At 37.4% G+C, this 21,813-nt stretch overlaps 2 protein-coding genes across 13 annotated transcripts in view; both read left to right on the plus strand.

Annotated features, from left to right (window-relative positions):
- LOC119117714 overlaps positions 1-21,813 on the plus strand; it is a 66,436-nt gene that overhangs the window by 40,544 nt on the left and 4,079 nt on the right. For 3 of the 6 annotated variants that reach the window (XM_037244169.1, XM_037244175.1, XM_037244171.1), the window contains 7 exons: positions 260-348; positions 18,568-18,629; positions 18,920-19,044; positions 19,177-19,392; positions 19,599-19,799; positions 21,230-21,364; positions 21,464-21,648. In XM_037244169.1, the coding sequence (XP_037100064.1) occupies positions 260-348; positions 18,568-18,629; positions 18,920-19,044; positions 19,177-19,392; positions 19,599-19,799; positions 21,230-21,364; positions 21,464-21,648 (1,013 nt within the window). Of the gene's footprint in view, positions 1-259; positions 349-450; positions 513-889; positions 1,015-1,154; positions 1,371-1,593; positions 1,681-1,771; positions 1,951-2,131; positions 2,309-2,389; positions 3,767-4,127; positions 4,170-4,478; positions 4,542-4,630; positions 4,686-5,056; positions 5,204-5,617; positions 6,248-18,567; positions 18,630-18,919; positions 19,045-19,176; positions 19,393-19,598; positions 19,800-21,229; positions 21,365-21,463; positions 21,649-21,813 lie in introns of those variants that run through there. The other 3 variants (XR_005096583.1, XM_037244170.1, XM_037244172.1) reach the window with 3 other exon arrangements.
- Positions 7,558-18,203, plus strand: LOC119117716. 7 transcript variants are annotated; one of them, XM_037244182.1, is made up of 21 exons: positions 7,558-8,144; positions 8,290-8,399; positions 8,774-8,825; positions 8,945-9,130; positions 9,215-9,370; positions 10,840-10,872; positions 10,946-11,104; positions 11,202-11,372; positions 11,886-11,918; positions 12,525-12,683; positions 12,781-12,951; positions 13,465-13,497; positions 14,104-14,262; positions 14,360-14,530; positions 15,044-15,076; positions 15,572-15,730; positions 15,825-15,992; positions 16,494-16,526; positions 16,715-16,873; positions 16,968-17,135; positions 17,748-18,203. In XM_037244182.1, exons 1-21 carry the CDS (start codon positions 8,117-8,119, stop codon positions 17,906-17,908), a joined length of 2,502 nt encoding a protein of 833 aa, XP_037100077.1. In that variant the 5' UTR covers positions 7,558-8,116; the 3' UTR covers positions 17,909-18,203. The 7 variants fall into 7 exon arrangements, with proteins under 7 accessions (XP_037100077.1, XP_037100083.1, XP_037100082.1 ...); XM_037244181.1 differs by lacking the exon at positions 7,558-8,144 and having other exon boundaries at positions 8,170-8,399; XM_037244184.1 differs by lacking the exons at positions 7,558-8,144; positions 8,945-9,130; positions 9,215-9,370 and having other exon boundaries at positions 8,174-8,399.

Consider the following 21,813-nt stretch of genomic DNA (forward strand, 5'->3'; position numbering starts at 1 on the left):
GAACTTGCTATAGTATGACATTTTAACATTTCAATTGGCTCAAATTTTTGGCAAGAAAGACTACAGTCAAAGTGATTTAGATTGTCGAAAGAAATATTTCAATGTCTTCTTACTCACTAACTCAACTCTGCTCTATAATTCACACTTCTGATTTGACCACAGCGACCCCCCCAACAAACAGTAAGTAATTTACGCGTAATGTTGTTTTGAAAGTAAATAGTCTCCTAATTTGTACTGACAAGCTATTTTTGTATTTTAGACAGGTCATTATCATTCATTATGGAAATTGACTTTGACGACTCATACAACGACGAAAATAACTCTGTTAACCAGAGGTGGTCACAGTCTGTAAGTCACAATTTTTTTTATGTCTGATAATTTCAAATAATGTTTGCAATTGTGTTTTTTTGTGTAATCGCTGAACCTGTATATGCTGACTATTTCTAACAGATTAAAAATCAATCTATGATCCATATTCCAGGGCTAATATCAGCGGAATCTTTGGTCTTCAGGTAGATTTAATTCTTTAACTTGAAAATGTTTAAGTTCTTTACAATGATTTACCAACCGTACTTTCACAACACAAAAACCTCAGATGAAGCCCATTATACACACACACGCACACGTACACATATATAATATCTGTAATTTTATATATATATATATATATATATATCCTATATTTAACTTTCATTAGGCATAGAAGTAATACAATTAAATAAATCATGTAAATAAATATGATGCTTTTCAGACAAATATTCTAATAAAATCAAGAGGGAAAAGATTCAATACTGAAATAAAAATAACATTGAAATGACTATTAGATCATTTTAGATCTATTATTAAGTTTGCAAATGTTTCATTTCTTTTTTTATGTTTTTTTACAAAGTGCTGGTAGCACCATTGCTGACTTTGAAATTACGGCAAATATGACAATTCAAGATCCAGATGTTGAAGCACTTCGCGCAGCAATATTCAATGATCTGAGGAATACTTTTCCTTTGAGGTTTGAGAGTAAGTAGCTTTGATAATGTTCTCTCATCGGAAGAGCCTCAGATACATTTTAATGTCATTGCACCATGAGGCCATTATTTGTCTGAAAAATCATCTGCAGAATAATATTTTTCACCCTTTTGTATTGTTTTCCATCAAAGGCAGAAGAAATTTGAAATTTCAACCAAGTACTGTATTCTTCGACGACGAATTGAATATAACATGTGGCCCACCACCAAACGAACTCCAGTTTCGTATCACCTCAACCAAATGGTCACTTAATGGCGTTTCAATAATTGAAGACATTCGACGCAGATTTTCACAAGCTAATGGAGCAGAAACGCTTACGATCACAAATATCACTTCTACTGACAATGGTAAGGAAATCTTGAAGCACTCTCACTACATATTGCTCTATCAAAATAAACACAAAATCAAGGTTCCTGTACACTTGTACTGTTTTGATAGAGAAATTGAGGAAAACCATTTTGCCTTTATGCTAGTTGAAATTTATTTCCCTTTATTGTCATCTAACCACTTGTTGAAATACTTGGTGGTTGGCAGTGAAGTATTATTTTAACTTGCATCATTTTATTTCAGGGACGTATGAATGTCAACTGTTTGATGGGAATTCAAGTTACTGGCAGGTCTCTAATGAAACATTCCGTTTGGTGTTTGGTCCAGAAGGTAACTATTGAAGCGGCTATGACCAAACATTTTCTAATACTTCGGTAAAAGCATGATTTAATAGTTAGTTAAACATAAATCGTCTTTCCAGGTGGATTCACATGTGTTGATGATCCAGAATTTGGAAATGGATTCTTAAACGACACGGGAACAGCTTCTTGTGAAGCAGACGAATCGGGAGTGAAGACTGCTGTTTGCAGGGAAAGTGGAGAATGGGAAGATCGAGAAGACAACTGCACTTCTCTTGCAGAACTCCTCACTGAGTCTGAGGTAAGATAGTAGACTTTTTTTTGGCACACAATTAAAATTAAAAGCATGATCAGTATCTGTGGAGAACGGATGGGAGCTATTTTCCCAATATGATTTGTCTGGTCTTCCATGTAGTCAGTCAAATCAAAACTGATTAACACTTGAGAGATTTTAACACAGTTTTTCCCCTCTGAAAATTCAGAATTTGGACAATCTGACTTTGCCACAGTTCTTGGAGGCATTACGCATCACTATTCTTGAACAAAGTGACCGAGTGGATGGATCTGTTGAAAACATTACCGCCACTGTTAGAATTCTCAACAATGTTGCCACCTTGGTAACAACTGCTGATATCCCGATAAGTCGGGAATCTATGAAGGTATGTTTGTTACTTCATCCAACAGTACAGTTGATGTTAAGAAAAGTACTGATTGTAGTTCTTTTTTCCATTTTACTTTAGAATGTCCTGCTCGTTACTGATGTCCTCATTAGAGATCAGGCAAGAGAATCATGGGACATACTTAACTTTGAAGCAGTCCAAGCGAGTGAAGAAACAAGAATCATCACTCCCAGAAATGAAAGCATCAGCTCACTATTTTTGTTTTCAGTTGAGGGTATAACAAGTAGACTTATCAATGCCTCTCTTGTCATTGAAACACCTTTGATTCTCTTGAACAAAACTACGTTCACCGACAGTTTCAACGGGGATTTTAATTCTACAGTGGAGATAGACATAGACGGGTCCAATGGAGCAACAAACCTTACCGTGGTAACCTTTGAATCCTTGGATAATGCCCTTCCTCCAAGAGATGAGAACAACGCTACAGGCAGGGTCATCAATGGGAGAGTTGTACTTGTTCAGTCTGACACCATCGTCGACAATATCACTTTCACATTTGACATTGTAGATGATAACCTGGGAAACCCTCAGTGTGTGTTCTGGAACTTTTCCCTCTTTGACTGTCTTGGCGGATGGGATGGCGAAGGCTGCGAGCTCATTGAAAGAGAGGATGAAACTGTCACATGTCGGTGTGACCACCTGACCTCCTTTTCGATACTAATGTCTCCAGTTGATCTAAACAGCCGCGTGTTGGATTTCATAACCTACGTTGGTGTCGGGATTTCTATGGCATCCTTAGTTGTATGCCTCTTTATTGAGGCGTTTATATGGAAAAAAGTTCGAAAGAGCAGCACATCACACTTGCGCCATGTTTCCATTGTTAACATTGCATTGTCTCTCCTGATTGCAAACATTTGGTTCATTATTGGTGCAAATATCTCTGAAGGAGATAAAAAGAATCCGGATGCATGCACTGCTGCTACTTTTTTCATCCATTTCTTTTACTTGGCCCTCTTTTTCTGGATGTTGGCCTCTGCCCTGTTGCTATTGTACCGCTCAGTCAGAGTCCTTGGTGGAGGACTTTCGAGAAATACTATGTTGGCTATTGGATACTCTCTTGGTTATGGCGCCCCACTGATTATCACCGTCATTACTATCGCTGTAACTGCACCGAGCAATGCTTACATACGAGAAAATGTGATCTGCTGGCTCAATTGGAATCAGTCGAAAGCACTGCTGGCATTTGTGATCCCGGCACTCATCATTGTGTTCATAAACATTCTAATCCTAATTGTAGTGATAGTCAAAATATTGCAGAGTCGAGGGATGTCAAACACTCAACCAGAAGAGGAGAAGTATGTCCTGGTGGTCATTTTTCGGAGTATAGCCATTTTAACACCCTTTTTTGGATTAACTTGGAGTCTTGGAGTTGGAATCTTAATTGACCCAAGTAATCTCGGAATCCACATTGCCTTCGCCTTCTTCAATTCCCTGCAGGTGAGTCTCTGATATTGTTTTGGATGTATTTTTTATTCTCGTGCTTGTCTTTTTATATTTATATATTTATTTTTATATTTATATTGACGAACAGCCATCCGCACTCGCATTCACACCTATGGGCAATTTGGAGTGCTCAATCAGCCAAAACAATCCTAGAATAAAAAAGAAAAGACAACTCAAGAAAAGAAAATGAATAGCAGCGTATAGTCCCAATTCAGAGTTGTCATTACAAGGTTATAAATTTGTGATGAGTCATAAGCACATGTGTGTCTGGTTCCATGTTTTATAGTACACTGCATTGTTCACCTAGAAGCGATGTTTTGTGTTGTCTAAATCTTCTCTTCTTATCTTCACATAGGGTTTCTTCATATTGGTTTTTGGAACCCTCCTAGACAGAAAGGTATGCGCCACTAATGTTAAAAAAAAAAAAAAACGGCTCTCATCTGTTATGCTAGCGAGTTAGCCAAACCAACCCATATTTGGCTTCTTAATTGACTGAGTTGTTTTTGCATGCTTAAAATGAGCATTGCGATTGTAATCACTGCGTCTGAGCAGTTCTATTGTGCTGTCCTTAGTTTTGCTTAGACTTCCTTCATTGTGCATAAAAATCCATAAAAATTGTGTAAAAATCACAAATAATTTCATAACTTCTGACAGCCTTTGAGTTTTACAGTCGAATGCTAATTTCTGTACGTTACATTTATTTCAGGTTCGGTCAGAAATTTCCACGTTCAGACTCTCTAAGTCCCAAAGTTCTGGCAGTGGGACAAGGGTAAAATTCAATTTATTGACATTTTGTTGGAAGATCACATATCCTTTCTCCAATAACGTACTAATGTGTTGTGTTGTCAATCCTTTTAGACCACGAGTGCTTCATCAAGTGGATGGCAGATTTGGAGGAACATTGGAAGAAGAGGTATAGTATCTTTTGAAAAGTGTGCAGTATACTGCTTGGAATCATTTTGCTGCTGCAAGCTATCTTCTAGGCTTTGTGCACGCGTGGTGGATGTCATCGTATTTCATTCATAAATACGACAATGGTATGCTTCAAACCTTCTGAGATAGTTGTGAACCATCCCAGAAAACACTGGAGGTACTGTCCCAGAGACAACTTAAGTTCAAGGCTTTCCCACCAAACCCTTCTGACCAAATTATGTCAAAATGGAATGGGAATTGATAACACAAATCAAACAAAAAAAAACGACAGCAACCAAGATGTAGTATGAAAATCTAGCCATTTGTGCAAGTTTGGTTTTGAATGGAATCTGTTTTGTTTGTATTTTTCAGGTGGTAACGGTTTATCGGAGTCGTCATCGTATTCGGCGATCAACACTTGATATCCGCTGCCAACATCTTTGCTCAGGCTGACCGAGCAACAAACTGTTCTCAATAGCGTGTGAATGCTGAGCGATAAGCTATCACATTATTGCTTAAGTACCGTATTTTCCGGGCTATAAGGCGCACCGGACTATAAGGCGCACCTTCACTGAATGGCCCATTTTATAACGTTGTCCTTATATAAGGCGCACTGGACTATAAGGCGCACCATTAATGCATCATGTCAGATTTTGAATCCAAATCAAATCATTCTCCATTTTATCTTTTTTATTTCAACTTCAGACGCAACAAATTACTTTATAATCACAAAATAATGATCCATAGTCTATTTGATTCATTATTCATAGTCTTCAGCGGGCCACTTATGATTGATTTCATGACACAATGCTTCGGGAAAGTTTAAATTTAGGAATTTGGTCCATATATAAGGCGCACCGGACTATAAGGCGCACTGTCGGCTTTTGAGAAGATTTGAGGTTTTTAGGTGCGCCTTATAGTCCGGAAAATACGGTACTTTAATATTACTTTCTTGTTGTTGACCTTACTAGAATTTATTCATTCCAAAATCTCTTCTTTATACATTTCTGATATACACATACATTTAGTATTGTAGTGAAAAAGTTAATTTTGCAAAGGGTTGTTTGTTCTGTCTGGCTTGTCCAGGCAAATTTCTGATTTTCCTTCACAGGTCAGTGAATTTCGTTTTTTCTTGCAGGTGCATTGCAATGACAAATGGTTTTGAATTGTTAGTCAAAGTTATTCTTGGTATGCTAGTAGATATCACAGCATGCCGGAGATAGCAATACACTTTGGGACATCAGAGAAATTATTATTAAATATTGTTTTCATGTGCAGTTATATCATTAAAAAATGATAAACTTGCACTAGCCCATCACAAGACATTTGAAGCACTTTACAAATATATTTGTGTTGAATTAGTATAGTTAGTGTAATTAGTATTTATGCTTTCTCCAATAATCAAATGTAGGAAAATAGCTACCTATTTACGTTCACATAGGTTCAGATTTACAGAAATTGGTCGTTTCATAGTTACCAGAGTATTGATACTAAAAGGTAAAACCAAGTATTTTACTCCTCACCGACTTTGATTTGTCTCAAAATTAAAATGTATGATGTTCTGTAATAAGCTGTACAGTCGTCCTCCCTACTTTTCGCGGGAATATTCTAATCGCACGAACTATATATTCTTACACTGTTTTTAAAAGGCATCACTTGCACATGTTTGAGTATTTTCTCTGTATCTTAGCTGAACTATATTGCTATGCAGTGTGTTCCACGGTTAAATGTTTAAACTTGATTAATTTAAGACATTGACATGATGGATAATGAAGTACGTTTTTGTGTGTATTAAATGTTAAACCCAATCATAAATCATGCTTGGAAATTGCCTTTGTCGTTGAGAGAATCTCACTTTGCTAAATTGTTCGAGTGCTCTGAATGTGTAACACGCATTAGGCACATTTAGTATACTTACTTTCATTAAATTAATTTAATAAATGTAGGCGTCTGAAGATGACGCCTTTGAGTTAAGAACCTAATTTTGCTAATTTTACCCTGTAATGTGTATTTTGATACATTTGTTTATCATTTTTACATTTTTGTCATTTACAATTTAAATATTTTGTCATTTATTGCTATAATGACCTATTGTTGACTGTTTTCAGCATTTGTGGCTATGGGATTCATTGAAGAAGAATATTTGTGCTTGTTGGCATTCTCAACATTTTTATTGAGGGGGACGTCAGCACTAGTGTCACTTAATAGCCACAGGGCATTTTTTGCAGTATCCCCATATTGTTCAGCGGAAGTACCGTTGCTCTTGGACTGTCTGCGTTAGTAAAGCTGGATAGCCGATAGAGTTGAGAAGCGGCTGTTTTATATTATAAATATATTGTATTTGAACAGGAAATATGCATATTTTGCTATTTCAATGTTCAAACCATTTTATTGGGTTGAAAAAGAAAGTCATGGAAAGGTATAGCAATATTAATAGTCATCAATATCAATTTGTAATATATGTGTTAAAAAAAATGAAGTGAAAATTAAAGTCAGTTAAGTGAACAGCTGTCAATGTGCCAGTAAAGCTTGGCAAAAAAATGACTGGTATGTTCCTTTTGTGCTGCCTTCTACCTGCTGTCACAAGGGAGTAATAATGTGCGAGATTAATGACATCACCAGAGAGTTTCAGTAGGCATATCTTCATGTGTTTTAGGAACACAGCTTTATTTGTATAGCACCTTTTATACACAGAAGCAATTCCAGAAAACAAGGGAAAGGAAACAAATAGCATGTAAAAAAAAAGAATTGAAGTCAGAATAAAATACAAGAAAACATCATTGATTAAAAGTGGGTGCACAATCGTTTTGCCATGTAATATAAATAACTACTCAGTAGTTGTGATTCAATCATCACAAACAAATCCCCTTCCCAAGACGCTCATGTTATACCATACGATAACTAGCCTGAATAAAACACAAGTACAATCTTATGTGGGCAAATAGATATGTACACTAGCAATTTATAGCACCCGACTATTAGTAGCTGCATCACAATTGAAGCAAAAACATTATTTTCACAGATTTACTTAGATCCACAGACCAACGTTAAAATGACAGCTAGCACGTTAAAAAAACACCTAAAACAGCAATTACAAAAAATGCGTACTATCCGGAAGATTATTTCCCTATTCTCCATCTCTCTACATAATGTTTGAAAGATTCTCACACACATGCAATTAGCAGAACAAAAACTTTTTTCGAAATGAAAGTGAGGAACACTGTATTCACACTCGATTCAGTGACAATGAGTAGCCAGAACGTCAAGGAAGAAGGAACATATTTATCTCATTTGACATCATTACACCTAATGATTCTAATTGTTCATTTGCGTGAAGCAACTTAACCTGTCGGACTGGTGCACCACACAGACATGCCCTATAAAGCTGATGGATAGCAACTGAAGCACACATTTCTTAAAGTATCCAATAAAATGGATCCTTTCATCAACAAGACCAAAGGTAAATGACAACTTTTCAGCTCTTCTATGATATACATTGTTTTACTTGAAATATGAAGGAGCTGGTTGGATGGATAATTTTCTATGTTACAAATGAGCATTTCAATGGATTATGATATGGTTTTCCTTTCTATTTCTCTCTACAGCCAGGGTGACACTGCTGAAGGCACTTCGATTTGGCCTTCTGCTTCTTCTGGGTGCCTACATCTTTTGCTGGAATAAGGACTACATAGAGTCACACCAATTGTTTTTTAAAGTAAGAATTTAAAGCCATTCAATGCCTTGCAAAAACATTATTAAATGCCAATGTTTATTTTTCCACCACTGTATTATATTGGTACTGAATAATACTTTTTAGTTATGTAGCAAATATAAAAGCCATGCGGCCTAATGGTCCTTTTTTTGGTCATGTTTACTGTGGTATAGTTAATTTTAGTCAGCTATTGTGGAAGAAATAGAGATGAAGACGATGGCAGACAGAACAAGATCGACGTACTGAAACATTGTTAACAAAACAAAATAAATTACCATCTGTTGAAGAAAACACAATCACTATAATTCTAAACTCTAATTTGGTGTTTAAATAAACTTGACTTGGTATTTAATGTGACACGTTTTCATTCGTTCCAGGAGTTAACTCATAGAAAACAAACCGACAGTCATGGCAGAGAAAAAAGGAATGGTGAGTGGTTTATAGTACTAGGGTGGAGCATCCATCATTAAAATGTGGCTCTTAACTGAAACTCTTTTTTTTTTTTAATTGTGACTTAACTTATGATAAGTACAATATGTCTGTTTCAGCCATAGGAAACTCTTCTGCAGCAAATTGCTCCACAGAATCGGTGGACATATTCCTCTCAATTAACATTTCAAGGATTAGACCAATAGAGTTAGTTAATCAACTGAGGGAGGCTTTGGAAAATGTTCTCATACCATTCAATATCACAGAGGATTTGATGGTGGTGGAAAGTTTAAATTTGACCACAGGTGAGCGTTTTGATCTTAAAGTTACCACTTCATTTTAATTTCATAGTTTCCTTAATCTATTTGCTAATATGTCCATTTTTTCAGCCTGCTATAAAAACTCTACTGGAGGAAATCAGTGTCACTGTGAGGATGAGTTATTATGGTCAGAAGACATTTGTGACACTTTTGGTGCATGCAATGCTCAGACACAAACGTGCGACTGCGTTAACGGAATTCCATTTGGGCAGTTCTGTAAACCAAGTAAGTGCAGCTTATATGAAACAGTTCCACTCGTAGGAGGAGCATGAAGGCCAAAGAGAAAGTTTCAGCAATGATCCTCAAACATATGCAGTATAACACATGCGTCAAACTCAAGGCCCGGGGCTAGATACGGCCCGCCACATCATTTTATGTGGCCCGCGAAGACAAAATGTGCATCAAATTAGTGTGTCATTACTTGAATTGCAAATTGTCTTCACTTTTAATAATATCTTTTTTTTTTTTAATATTTGACCAGTTTTTACTCGTCTGATTTGAAAACAAGTTATTTGTCAGTTTGTTTTGTAGCTTTGACTGTATACAATATGAGGTGCTCATACATTTACGTATTTGGGTTGACAGTCATAATGGCCCTCCGAAAGAAGCTATGACTACAATGCGGCCCGCGAAAAAAATGAGTTTGACACCCCTGCAGTATAATGTACAGTGCAAAAATCATTGGATTATGAAAGTTGAGCTTTTAAAAACGACCAGGAGCTGAAACTTGTGTCTTCAATGTGGAAATAAACAAGGCTCACTAAGATTCAGGTCCAGGTTTCATTTTAACATGTAATATTGGACCTTGAAAAACCTGTCTTTTTGTTTACACGTAACTCAAGACAGGAGGAAGTCTATGTTTGTTTTGTTTTTTTTAAATATACAGCAGTGACAAACAAAGAAGAAGGAAGTAAACATTTATTTCAGTTGTTTTACTGTCCGTGTGCCAGTGCTGATTTTCACTCTTGGAATTTTCCTTGAGCAATAAAAGTGGCGTTTTTATGCAATCCTACAACTAGCAAAGTGAACTCCCAAAATAAAAGTGAAAGTTCAAAATTGCACTTGCAGCAGTGAAGTACGACTGAGCCAGTAACAAGCTGTTTATTTCCCAGTGTTGCTTGGCAGCCGCCTTGACGTCAGCCACAATTGTTCAGCAGTGTGAAATCGAAAGCACCAAGTCCAGTTCTTCTTATAAACCTGTCTGTCTGTGACTTTACAAGTGCGATAAACTAACCAAATGCAGGTTGGAATGAAGCGAAACATGTTATCAGTAATCCCCAAAACACGCGAACAAATGACACTGATGAACAAGATAGACAAGGCCAACCCTAACCCGATATGTTCTTATTCTGAAAGACAATATGCTCTTCTTTTAGTGGTGTTTTTGAAAAAAGTGATTTAGCCATCAATATACTAGACGACCCATAAATTGAAATCACGTAAAACACGAATCATATTTTCTGTTGCACTAGGTAATGGTTAATGCTAATGCTAATGGCTGTTTTGTTTATTACTTCTGCCCATATCAATATTTCATTTCAGCGACCATTGTGAATTTATCTTTCTTTAAACAAGTGCACCAACATTTTTTTCACATGGGTATATGGCCATCGTATACGCATGAGTTGAAATGTACCAGATCTGGAAACATTTCGCTAACTTTACATCTTATTTTAACTGTTTGTGCTTCACAGGGATCACCACACCTCCAACACAGCAAATTACAGGTACCATCGATTTTTAATTACTCTTTTCAATAGTAGTTTTTGATCACGTTCTTTCTCCTGTGCTCTTCTCCAGCGACAGTGGACATTGTCCTCAGGGTGAAGCCTCCACCATTCGATGACGATCTACAGCCATTAGATATCGTTGATCTTTTAAGGGCTGCTGTTGATGATGTCTCGGTACCATTTGAGATAGCAGATAATTTAACACTAACAAGCTGGAATTTGACCACAGGTGAGAACTTCTTTCAATTTATTAATCCCACGGATAAATGGATGAGTTTAATGTTTCTAAATAGGTTACTAATACATTTGTGACGGTGTCTTTTAAGCCTGCTATCCAAACTCTACGGGAGGACGACACAAGTGTCAATGTGAGGATTTGTTTGGATGGTCATGTGACATATGTGACACTTTTGACACGTGCAGCAATATCAGCACACCAACGTGTGACTGCGTTTTTGGAATTCCTTCATTTGGGCAGTTCTGTGAACCAATTTCAAGTAAGTGGGTCCTGTAGAAAATTGTCGAAATAACAGTTGCCAGCGATTGTACATTCTACCATTTCCCTCTGCTAAATAGAATTTGAAGCAGCAACAGAATTATATTGCTAATATTATTAGGGTAATGTTATTGATGGTTTTGAATAATTGGGGCATGACCCGAATGATGGCCCAATTGCTTTGAGTTCTTTAGCAGTAGTTTGATATCTCATTGTACCTCTTCAACGAGTTTGCTAGCAATGTTTTGTGCCTGGATGAGCATAGATGCATCCATGCATGCTAAAGATAGAACCAATGCACCACACCAGTTACCTTTCTTAAATGGGGCATCAAAACCCCAGTCCACCAATCCAAAAGTACGGTCGGTGCCAAAAATCCACCGATTGGCATAAAGACATTGTTATGGCCCCAGAACAAACAAAGTTTTTAAATGTTCTGGTTTTGGGTTGACAACATTTCTTTTGAATATATCTTGTTGTATGTTATTCAACTTTTTTTTCATTTTTTCTCCAGTTCTTCCTCCGTGTCAACCACAAATGATAGAAGGTATTGTCCTATTGTAAATTCTTTGTTTTGTGGTGATCTATTCTTTAATCCCACGCTGTATCATAAAACTCGTAACAGGCTTGTCCCATTATGGGCAGGAAGGTTATCTTGTCATAGTCTTTTCTCTAAGTTCTTTTTTGTGAATCTTGTTTTAATTTTAATACAAATACAGACAGTTTGACCATTTTACGCTTGCAAGCGGAGAAAGCCATCAGCACCCTGTGTGGTACAGAGGTGCTCGAAAGCAGTTTTACTTTCGCTTCTTGCGAGAGAATATTTATTGAGAAAAAGCAGGGTGGGGGTGAGAGTGAACAGATTTCAAGGGTCACCTCTGCAAACTGGTTAATCAGTGCAGAGGGTCTTAGCTCTTTGTTTTACAAGGTTGTGGAAACAGATACTAGTGGAGCGTTTTAGATAACTAATTAAGCAAGAATGTTTCCACACCTAACAACAGACATTTTGCTACCAAATCTTCCAATGTACATAGCTCTATTGTATATGAAAAAAAAGCACCACAAAAGATTTGATAAGGATAAGCCAAAATCATAACGAATGGCCTTAATGTCAATTACTTCCTTTCGTTCTTTCTCCTGTGCTCTTCTTCAGCGACAGTGGACATTATCCTCAGGGTGAAGCCTCCACCATCCGACGATGATCTACAGCCATTAGATATTGTTGATCTTTTGAGGGCTGCTGTTGATGATGTCTCTGTACCATTTGAGATAGCAGATGATTTAACACTAACAAGCTGGAATTTGACCACAGGTGAGAACTTCTTTCAATTTATTAATCCCATGGATAAATGGATGAATTTAATGTTTCCAAATAGGTTACTAATACATTTGTGACGATGTCTTTTAAGCCTGCTATCCAAACTCTACGGGAGGACGACACAAGTGTCAGTGTGAGGATATGTTTCGATGGTCATGTGACATCTGTGACACTTTTGATACATGCAGCAATGACAGTACACTAACGTGTGACTGCATTTTGGGAATTCCTTCATTTGGGCAGTTCTGTGAACCAATTTCACGTAAGTGGGTCCTGTATAAAATTGTCGAAATTACAGTTGCCAGCGATTGTACATTCTACCATTTCCCTCTGCTAAATAGAATTTGAAGCAGCAACAGAATTATATTGCTAATATTATTAGGGTAATGTTATTGATGGTTTTGAATAATTGGGGCATGACCCGAATGATGGCCCAATTGCTTTGAGTTCTTTAGCAGTAGTTTGATATCTCATTGTACCTCTTCAACGAGTTTGCTAGCAATGTTTTGTGCCTGGATGAGCATAGATGCATCCATGCATGCTAAAGATAGAACCAATGCACCACACCAGTTACCTTTCTTAAATGGGGCATCAAAACCCCAGTCCACCAATCCAAAAGTACGGTCGGTGCCAAAAATCCACCGATTGGCATAAAGACATTGTTATGGCCCCAGAACAAACAAAGTTTTTAAATGTTCTGGTTTTGGGTTGACAACATTTCTTTTGAATATATCTTGTTGTATGTTATTCAACTTTTTTTTCATTTTTTCTCCAGTTCTTCCTCCGTGTCAACCACAAATGATAGAAGGTATTGTCCTATTGTAAATTCTTTGTTTTGTGGTGATCTATTCTTTAATCCCACGCTGTATCATAAAACTCGTAACAGGCTTGTCCCATTATGGGCAGGAAGGTTATCTTGTCATAGTCTTTCCTCTAAGTTCTTTTTTGTGAATCTTGTTTTAATTTTAATACAAATACAGACAGTTTGACCATTTTACGCTTGCAAGCGGAGAAAGCCATCAGCACCCTGTGTGGTACAGAGGTGCTCGAAAGCAGTTTTACTTTCGCTTCTTGCGAGAGAATATTTATTGAGAAAAAGCAGGGTGGGGGTGAGAGTGAACAGATTTCAAGGGTCACCTCTGCAAACTGGTTAATCAGTGCAGAGGGTCTTAGCTCTTTGTTTTACAAGGTTGTGGAAACAGATACTAGTGGAGCGTTTTAGATAACTAATTAAGCAAGAATGTTTCCACACCTAACAACAGACATTTTGCTACCAAATCTTCCAATGTACATAGCTCTATTGTATATGAAAAAAAAGCACCACAAAAGATTTGATAAGGATAAGCCAAAATCATAACGAATGGCCTTAATGTCAATTACTTCCTTTCGTTCTTTCTCCTGTGCTCTTCTCCAACGACAGTGGACATTGTCCTCAGGGTGAAGCCTCCACCATCCGACGATGATCTACAGCCATTAGATATTGTTGATCTTTTGAGGGCTGCTGTTGATGATGTCTCTGTACCATTTGAGATAGCAGATGATTTAACACTAACAAGCTGGAATTTGACCACAGGTGAGAACTTCTTTCAATTTATTAATCCCATGGATAAATGGATGAATTTAATGTTTCCAAATAGGTTACTAATACATTTGTGACGATGTCTTTTAAGCCTGCTATCCAAACTCTACGGGAGGACGACACAAGTGTCAGTGTGAGGATATGTTTCGATGGTCATGTGACATCTGTGACACTTTTGATACATGCAGCAATGACAGTACACTAACGTGTGACTGCATTTTGGGAATTCCTTCATTTGGGCAGTTCTGTGAACCAATTTCACGTAAGTGGGTCCTGTATAAAATTGTCGAAATAACAGTTGCCAGCGATTGTACATTCTACCATTTCCCTCTGCTAAATAGAATTTGAAGCAGCAACAGAATTATATTGCTAATATTATTAGGGTAATGTTATTGATGGTTTTGAATAATTGGGGCATGACCCGAATGATGGCCCAATTGCTTTGAGTTCTTTAGCAGTAGTTTGATATCTCATTGTACCTCTTCAACGAGTTTGCTAGCAATGTTTTGTGCCTGGATGAGCATAGATGCATCCATGCATGCTAAAGATAGAACCAATGCACCACACCAGTTACCTTTCTTAAATGGGGCATCAAAACCCCAGTCCACCAATCCAAAAGTACGGTCGGTGCCAAAAATCCACCGATTGGCATAAAGACATTGTTATGGCCCCAGAACAAACAAAGTTTTTAAATGTTCTGGTTTTGGGTTGACAACATTTCTTTTGAATATATCTTGTTGTATGTTATTCAACTTTTTTTTCATTTTTTCTCCAGTTCTTCCTCAGTGTCAACCACAAATGATAGAAGGTATTGTCCTATTGTAAATTCTTTGTTTTGTGGTGATCTATTCTTTAATCCCACGCTGTATCATAAAACTCGTAACAGGCTTGTCCCATTATGGGCAGGAAAGTTATCTTGTTATAGTCTTTGTTGTAAGTTGATCCATACTGTAATTCTTTTTTGTAAATCCTTTTTTAATTTTAATACAGATACACTGTAATGCACAGGTGTATATATATCCATTCTATATACAAATGAAACTGTCTGTAGAAGTGGCGAAGGGTTCAAGTTGGCACAAAATGTTTTCTTCTTCAGACAGCGGGTTGTAAAAAAAATAATTGAGAAGAACTGTTTTAGACAGACTTTTTGCTACCAAATCTTCCACTGTACATTCCACTGTGCTCTATCGTATATGAAAAAAGAGCACCACAAAAGGTTTGATAAGGATAAGCCAAAATGGCCTGACGAATGGCCTTATTGTAAATCAATTCCTTTTGTTCTTTCTCCCGTGCTCTTCTCCTGCGACAGTGGACATTGTCCTCAGGGTGAACCCTCCACCATCCGACGATGATCTACAGCCATTAGATATCGTTGATCTTTTGAGGGCTGCTGTGGATAATGTCTCTGTACCATTTGAGATCACAGATGATGTAACACTAAAAAATTGGAATTTGACCACAGGTGAGAATTTCTGACAGTTTATTAATTCCCTGGATGAATTTAATGTTTTTAAAAAGCATAGGTTACTAATAAATTTGTAACAATGTCTTTTAAGCCTGCTATCCAAACTCTGCGGGAGCACAAAAGTGTCAGTGTGAGGATTTGTTTGGATGGTCATGTGACATCTGTGACACTTTTGATACATGCAGCAATACCAATACACCAACATGTGACTGCATTTTTGGAATTCCTTCATTTGGGCAGTTCTGTGAACCAATTTCAAGTAAGTGGGTCCTGTATGAAATTGTCGAAATAACAGTTGCCAGCGATTTTACATTCTTTCATTTCCGTCTGCTAAATTGGATTGAAGCAGTAAGAGTATCATATTGCTAATAAATATTATTAGGGTGTGTTATTGATTGTTTGGAGCATGACCCGATTGATGGCCCAATTGCTTTGAGTAGTTTAGCAGGAGTTTAATATCTCATTGTACCTCTGCAACGAGTTTGCTAGAATGTGTGTGTCTGGATGAGCATAGATGCATGCATGCATGCTAAAGCTACAACCAATGCACCACACCAGTTCCCTTTCTTAAATGGGGCATCAAAACCCCAGTCCACCAATCCAAAAGTACGATCGGTGCCAGAAATCCACAGATTGGAGTAAAGACATTGCTAAATGCCCACAACAACGTTTTTAAATATTCTGGTTTTGGGTCGACAATATTTTCTTTGAATATATCTTGTATGTTATTCAACTGTTTTTTTTCATTTTTTCTCCACAGCTCTCTCTCCGTGTCAACCACAAAGAGAAGGAGGTATTATTGTATTCTTTGTTTTATGGTGATCTAGACTTTTTGCGACCAAATCTTCCAATGTACAAAGCTCTATCATATATGAAAAAAGAGCACCACAAAAGGTTTGATAAGGATAAGCCAAAATGGCCTGACGAATGGCCTTATTGTAAATTAATTCCTTTTATTCTGTCTCCTCTACTCTCCTTCAGCGATAGTGGACATTGTCCTTACGTTGAGCCCTCCACAATTCGATGATGATCTACAGCCATTAGATATCATTGCTCTTTTGAGGTCTGCTGTGGCGGATGTCTCTGTACTATTTGAGATTTCAGATAATTTAATACTGACAAGCTGGAATTTGACCACAGGTGAGAACCTTTTTCAATTCATCAATCCCCAGGATAAATGGATGAGTTTAATGTTTCTAAATAGAGTAATACATTTTTGACTATGCCTTTTAAGCCTGCTATCCAAACTCTACGGGAGGACGCGAGTGTCAGTGTGAAGACTTGTTTGGATGGACATGTGACATCTGTGACACTTTTGACACATGCAGCGATACCAGTACACCAACCTGTGACTGCATTTTTGGTATTCCTCCATCTGGGGACTACTGTGTACCGGTCTCAAGTAAGTGGTTCTGATATAAAACTGTCGAAATAACAATCGCCTTATGAATGTCGAGCGATTCACATGCTTAATGTGAATTATTATTATTACATTTTTATTAAGCTGTGAACACAAATAATGTTTAACCCCCGAAGCTTCGTCGGGTTTAAGAACAAGACTCCCCTCACCCCCTGGGAAATTTAGTCCAGAAAAAAAAAAAAGATCATAACTGGTAATAAAGGACAGACGTTATTGTCAACCCAATTTGTACTCTCGCTGTACCGGGTCTGAATGACCTCTGTAGTAGCTGCTACACCTGCTGTCCTTGAGAATCAGAACATGACAGAGAAACGGACAAATGCTGAGTCCAAAGATGTGATGTGGGCTGGTCTGAACTACCCTGTAGCTAACTAACCCACCACACCAGTTCCCTTTCTTAAAAGGGGCGTCAAAGCCCCAGTCTGCCAATCAAAAAATACAGTCTGTACCTGAAATTCACAGAATGGTGTAAAGACATTGTTATAGTCCCACAACATACAAAGTTTTGAAATATTCTGGTCCTGGGTGGACAAAATTTTCTAAGAATATATCTTGTATTTTATTTAAAAGTATGTTGTTTTTTTTTCTCCACAGCTCTCTCTTCGTGTCTAGAAGGTATTGAACTATTGTATAATCTTTGTTGTAAATTGACCTTGAAACTGGTAATTGGCCCAACTTGTCACATTATGGGCAGGAAAGTTATCTTGCTCTCACTTTCTCTCACTTTTCTTTCACCCCAACCTGGCTTTGAATAGGGGTGTCCATTAAAAAAAAAAAGTCTATAGATATGCCCTCCTGAAAGTTGTTTTATGAACATGAGTTAGATTTGTGAAAAAAATAATGTAACCGTTGACAATTATTGGTGATTCAACTTTGCTCCTCAGTTACCTCTTTGGTCCATCGACAATTTTATCTCACTTAAATAACTGGACCAATTTATACTGACACACTGTATTTTTCAGAGGTTGTTGTCATTCATCCTGAATATTGACTATGAATACGAATTCAACAATGAATATAAGATTGGTCTCCTGACATATGAAGATATAATATAATAATGGAATGTTTTATAACTCTCCTCTTCTTCAATTTTGCTCTCCATTTAACTCTTCACATCCACCTCCAGTGATACCTGATGGTAAATGAGTTACACACAATTAGTTTTTATCTCACTAATATAATTGGACCAATTTGTACTGACAAGCTGCATCTGTATTTCAGAAAGAGAGTTGATGTTCACTCTGGAAATCGACTTTGACGATGCATTCAACCAAGAAAATAATAATGTTTCCCAGATTATTTCAGATTCTGTAAGTTATCATTGGCCATGATCGCTTCAATGTGTGCTTGTAATTCTTAATATTGAAATAACTGTTGAATCCACATGTTTGAGTGTGTTCACTGTCTCAAACAGATTGAAACACAATCTCGGATACACATCCCAGGTCAACAATCATCTGATATTTTAGGCTTCAGGTACATCTAATTCTTTAATCCTCAGGCTTTTCACTAGTGGTGAGTGGATCGATTCATATAGCGATAATATCAATACCAAGTCATTATTGATATCGAATCGATATAACCAAACTGAGATTGATATCAGTTTTGCTCTTGTATGCAATGCTGCAGCTTAATCAAACTGGTGACAACAATGTTGGTGGATTTGCTGCTTCTGTCTCAATGTGGAGGGCTAAGACAAACATGCAGTCATTAATCGTTTGACTGATACCACCATGTCTAATCTTTTTTTTTATGTTTTTACAAAGGGATGGTAGCACCATTGTTGACTTTGAAATTACGGCAAATATGCCAATTCAAGACTCAGCTGTTGATGCACTTCTAGTAGGAATATTCAATGATCTAAAGGATACTTTTCCTGTAAGGATTGACAGTAAGTAGCTTTAATAATCTTCTCATAGAAACACATTGTGAGACCTTTTAATGTCACCTCACCATTAATTGTCTGGAAAATGTTCAATGCAGTTTATTAATTGTCCATTCTTTGTATTGTTTTCCATCAAAGGCCGCAGTGTCTTAGAACCTGTGCCAACTGAGGTATTTTTCAATGACACTGTGACTCTGACATGTGGCCCACCACCGCCAACTCTCGACTTTACTATCACTTCGTCCATGTGGACACTTGATGGTGATGTAATAATTGAAGATGAGCGACACAGATTTGAACGAGTTGATAGAAACGAAACGCTTACGATCACAAATTCCTTTAGCACTGACGAAGGTAAGAAACACGTGAAATCTCTGAGTATATGTGCTTTCAAAATTAACCGAATTTATTCCCCAAACTAGTACATTTGCAATCTGCTGGCACCAATTCAGAAAACACAATATTGAAACTATTTTTGTTATTTGAAATATTTGCCACTTGCTGGAATAATTTATTCGAGGTGGATCCAATATTTGATTCACGAAACATTGTCATTTCAGGACGCTATCAATGTCGGCTTTTTGATGGGCAATCAGTTTACGTGCAAGACTCTAATCAAACATTCAGTTTATTGGAAACACCCACAATCCAGGTAGTTCCCCGCCAAAATACAATCTTGTGTGAGGTTGGGCAGCAAGTGTCATTGCAGTGCTTTGTCCAAGACCCCTACGAGGTGGAGTTTCCACAAATCCCAGATTCAGGTAAAACTTACACAGAAAGGCAAGTATCAAAACAATATTTAACATTTGTGGATTTATGCAAATTATCTGTAACAAAGTGACATTTTGATTTAAGGTGAAGCTGTGTGTGTTGAAAAGGTAAAAAAAAAAGAAGAAAATTTGATCAGCCAATCACTCAACAAAAATTTGAACACTTGAATATATAGCCGTGTGTGTGTGCGTGTGTCTATGTGTGTGTGTATGTCTGTGTGTCTCCGATCCAATCCACTTTATTTTATAAAGCACATTTAAAACAGATTTCAAAGTGCTGCACAACATGAGAAACACATGGACACAAAAGGACTAAATAATTAAAATAAATTAAGAATAGTAAATAAATAAAAAAACATGATAAAACAATATACCGTATTTTCCGGACTATAAGGCGCACCTAAAAACCTAAAATTTTCTCAAAAGCCGACAGTGCGCCTTATAGTCCGGTGCGCCTTATATATGGACCAAATTCCTAAATTTAAACTGGCCCGAAGCATTGTGTCATGAAAGCAATCATAAGTGGCCCGCTGAAGACTATGAATCATGAATCAAAATCATTATTTTGTGATTATAAAGTAATTTGTTGCGTCTGAAGTTGAAATAAAAAAGATAAAATGGAGAATGATTTGATTTGGATTAAAAATCTGACATGATGCATTAATGGTGCGCCTTATAGTCCGGTGCGCCTTATATAAGGACAAAGTTTTAAAATGGGCCATTCATTGAAGGTGCGCCTTATAGTCCGGTGCGCCTTATAGTCCGGAAAATACGGTATATATCAATAAAATAAAACAATAAGACACAAGGACCACACAACTCACTTTTAAAATCAGGGAATGAAAGTAGGCCAGACTTAAAGCACTCCACAGTCGGGGCAGTTCCGACATGGAGGGGCAGAGCGTTCCAGAGTCTTGGACCGACCACAGAGAACGCCCTTTTCCCCTTAAGTTTTGAGATTCGTCCATTCAGAGCTTTAAAACCAAAACCAAAAAAAAATTCAAATCAATTCTAAAGCCTACAGGGAGCCAGTGCAACCAGGCCAGAATTGGGCTGATGTGTTTATGCTTTCTGGCTCCTAATAAAAGCCGAGCAGTCGAGTTCAGGATTAACTGCGGTCGGGAAACTGCATATATAGACACACACACACACACACACTGGCCAACGCCAGATCCCAGGTTGGTCATGCATTAAAGGCTCATCCTCGCTACATTATTAAGAAGCTGGATTTCTTGCTGCCGTTTTCGCATTGACAAATAATGAGCGAGACTAACAGTTGCAGTGTAAACAAAATGGCAGTTCGTGTGACGTCCACATCTCATCTGAGTCCACAAAATTATAAATCGATATTCGCACGTCAATTGATGTAAATAATCACAGTATCACTTTCACAGTGTTGGGTTTTGTTTGTGCATTTTTAGATACAGGCAGTGCAATCCAAAATCAGGTTACAATCACACAGGAAGACTGCGATAACCAAGAATTAATCGTCACTTGTCGAGAGATTGGATTTCCTCGATTCGAACAGAACATATTATTGTTGTTGGTCAGAAATGGTAAGTATGGAGCCAGAAATGACAACATATTTAATACTATACTATACTTTATATGCTTTGATTGTCCATCACTGAGGTTAAAATTCATTATCTTTCCAGGTACATTCACATGTGTTAATGATCCCGACTTTGGAGATGGATTTTTAAATCAAGTGGGTAGAGCTTCTTGTGAAATAAATGAGGTGGGAGAGATAACTGCCATTTGCAGAGAAAGTGGAGAATGGGAAGATCGAGAAAACGAATGCATTCTTCAGAGAATCGCGGAACTACTCTTTCGATCTCAGGTGAGCCGATTTTTTTTTTTCAATCTTAATTTCTCGCCTGATTTGTGTGCGGGCAGCGAGGGATCGATTGCCGCTCAGTGGTGTTGTTCGTCTCTATATGTGCCCTGTGGCTGGCTGGCGACCAGTTCAGGGTGTAATTTGCCTTTTGCCCGATGTCAACTGGGA

Source organism: Syngnathus acus, chromosome 24 (assembly GCF_901709675.1).
Source record: "Syngnathus acus chromosome 24, fSynAcu1.2, whole genome shotgun sequence".
Classification (NCBI taxonomy): Eukaryota; Metazoa; Chordata; class Actinopteri; order Syngnathiformes; family Syngnathidae; genus Syngnathus; species Syngnathus acus.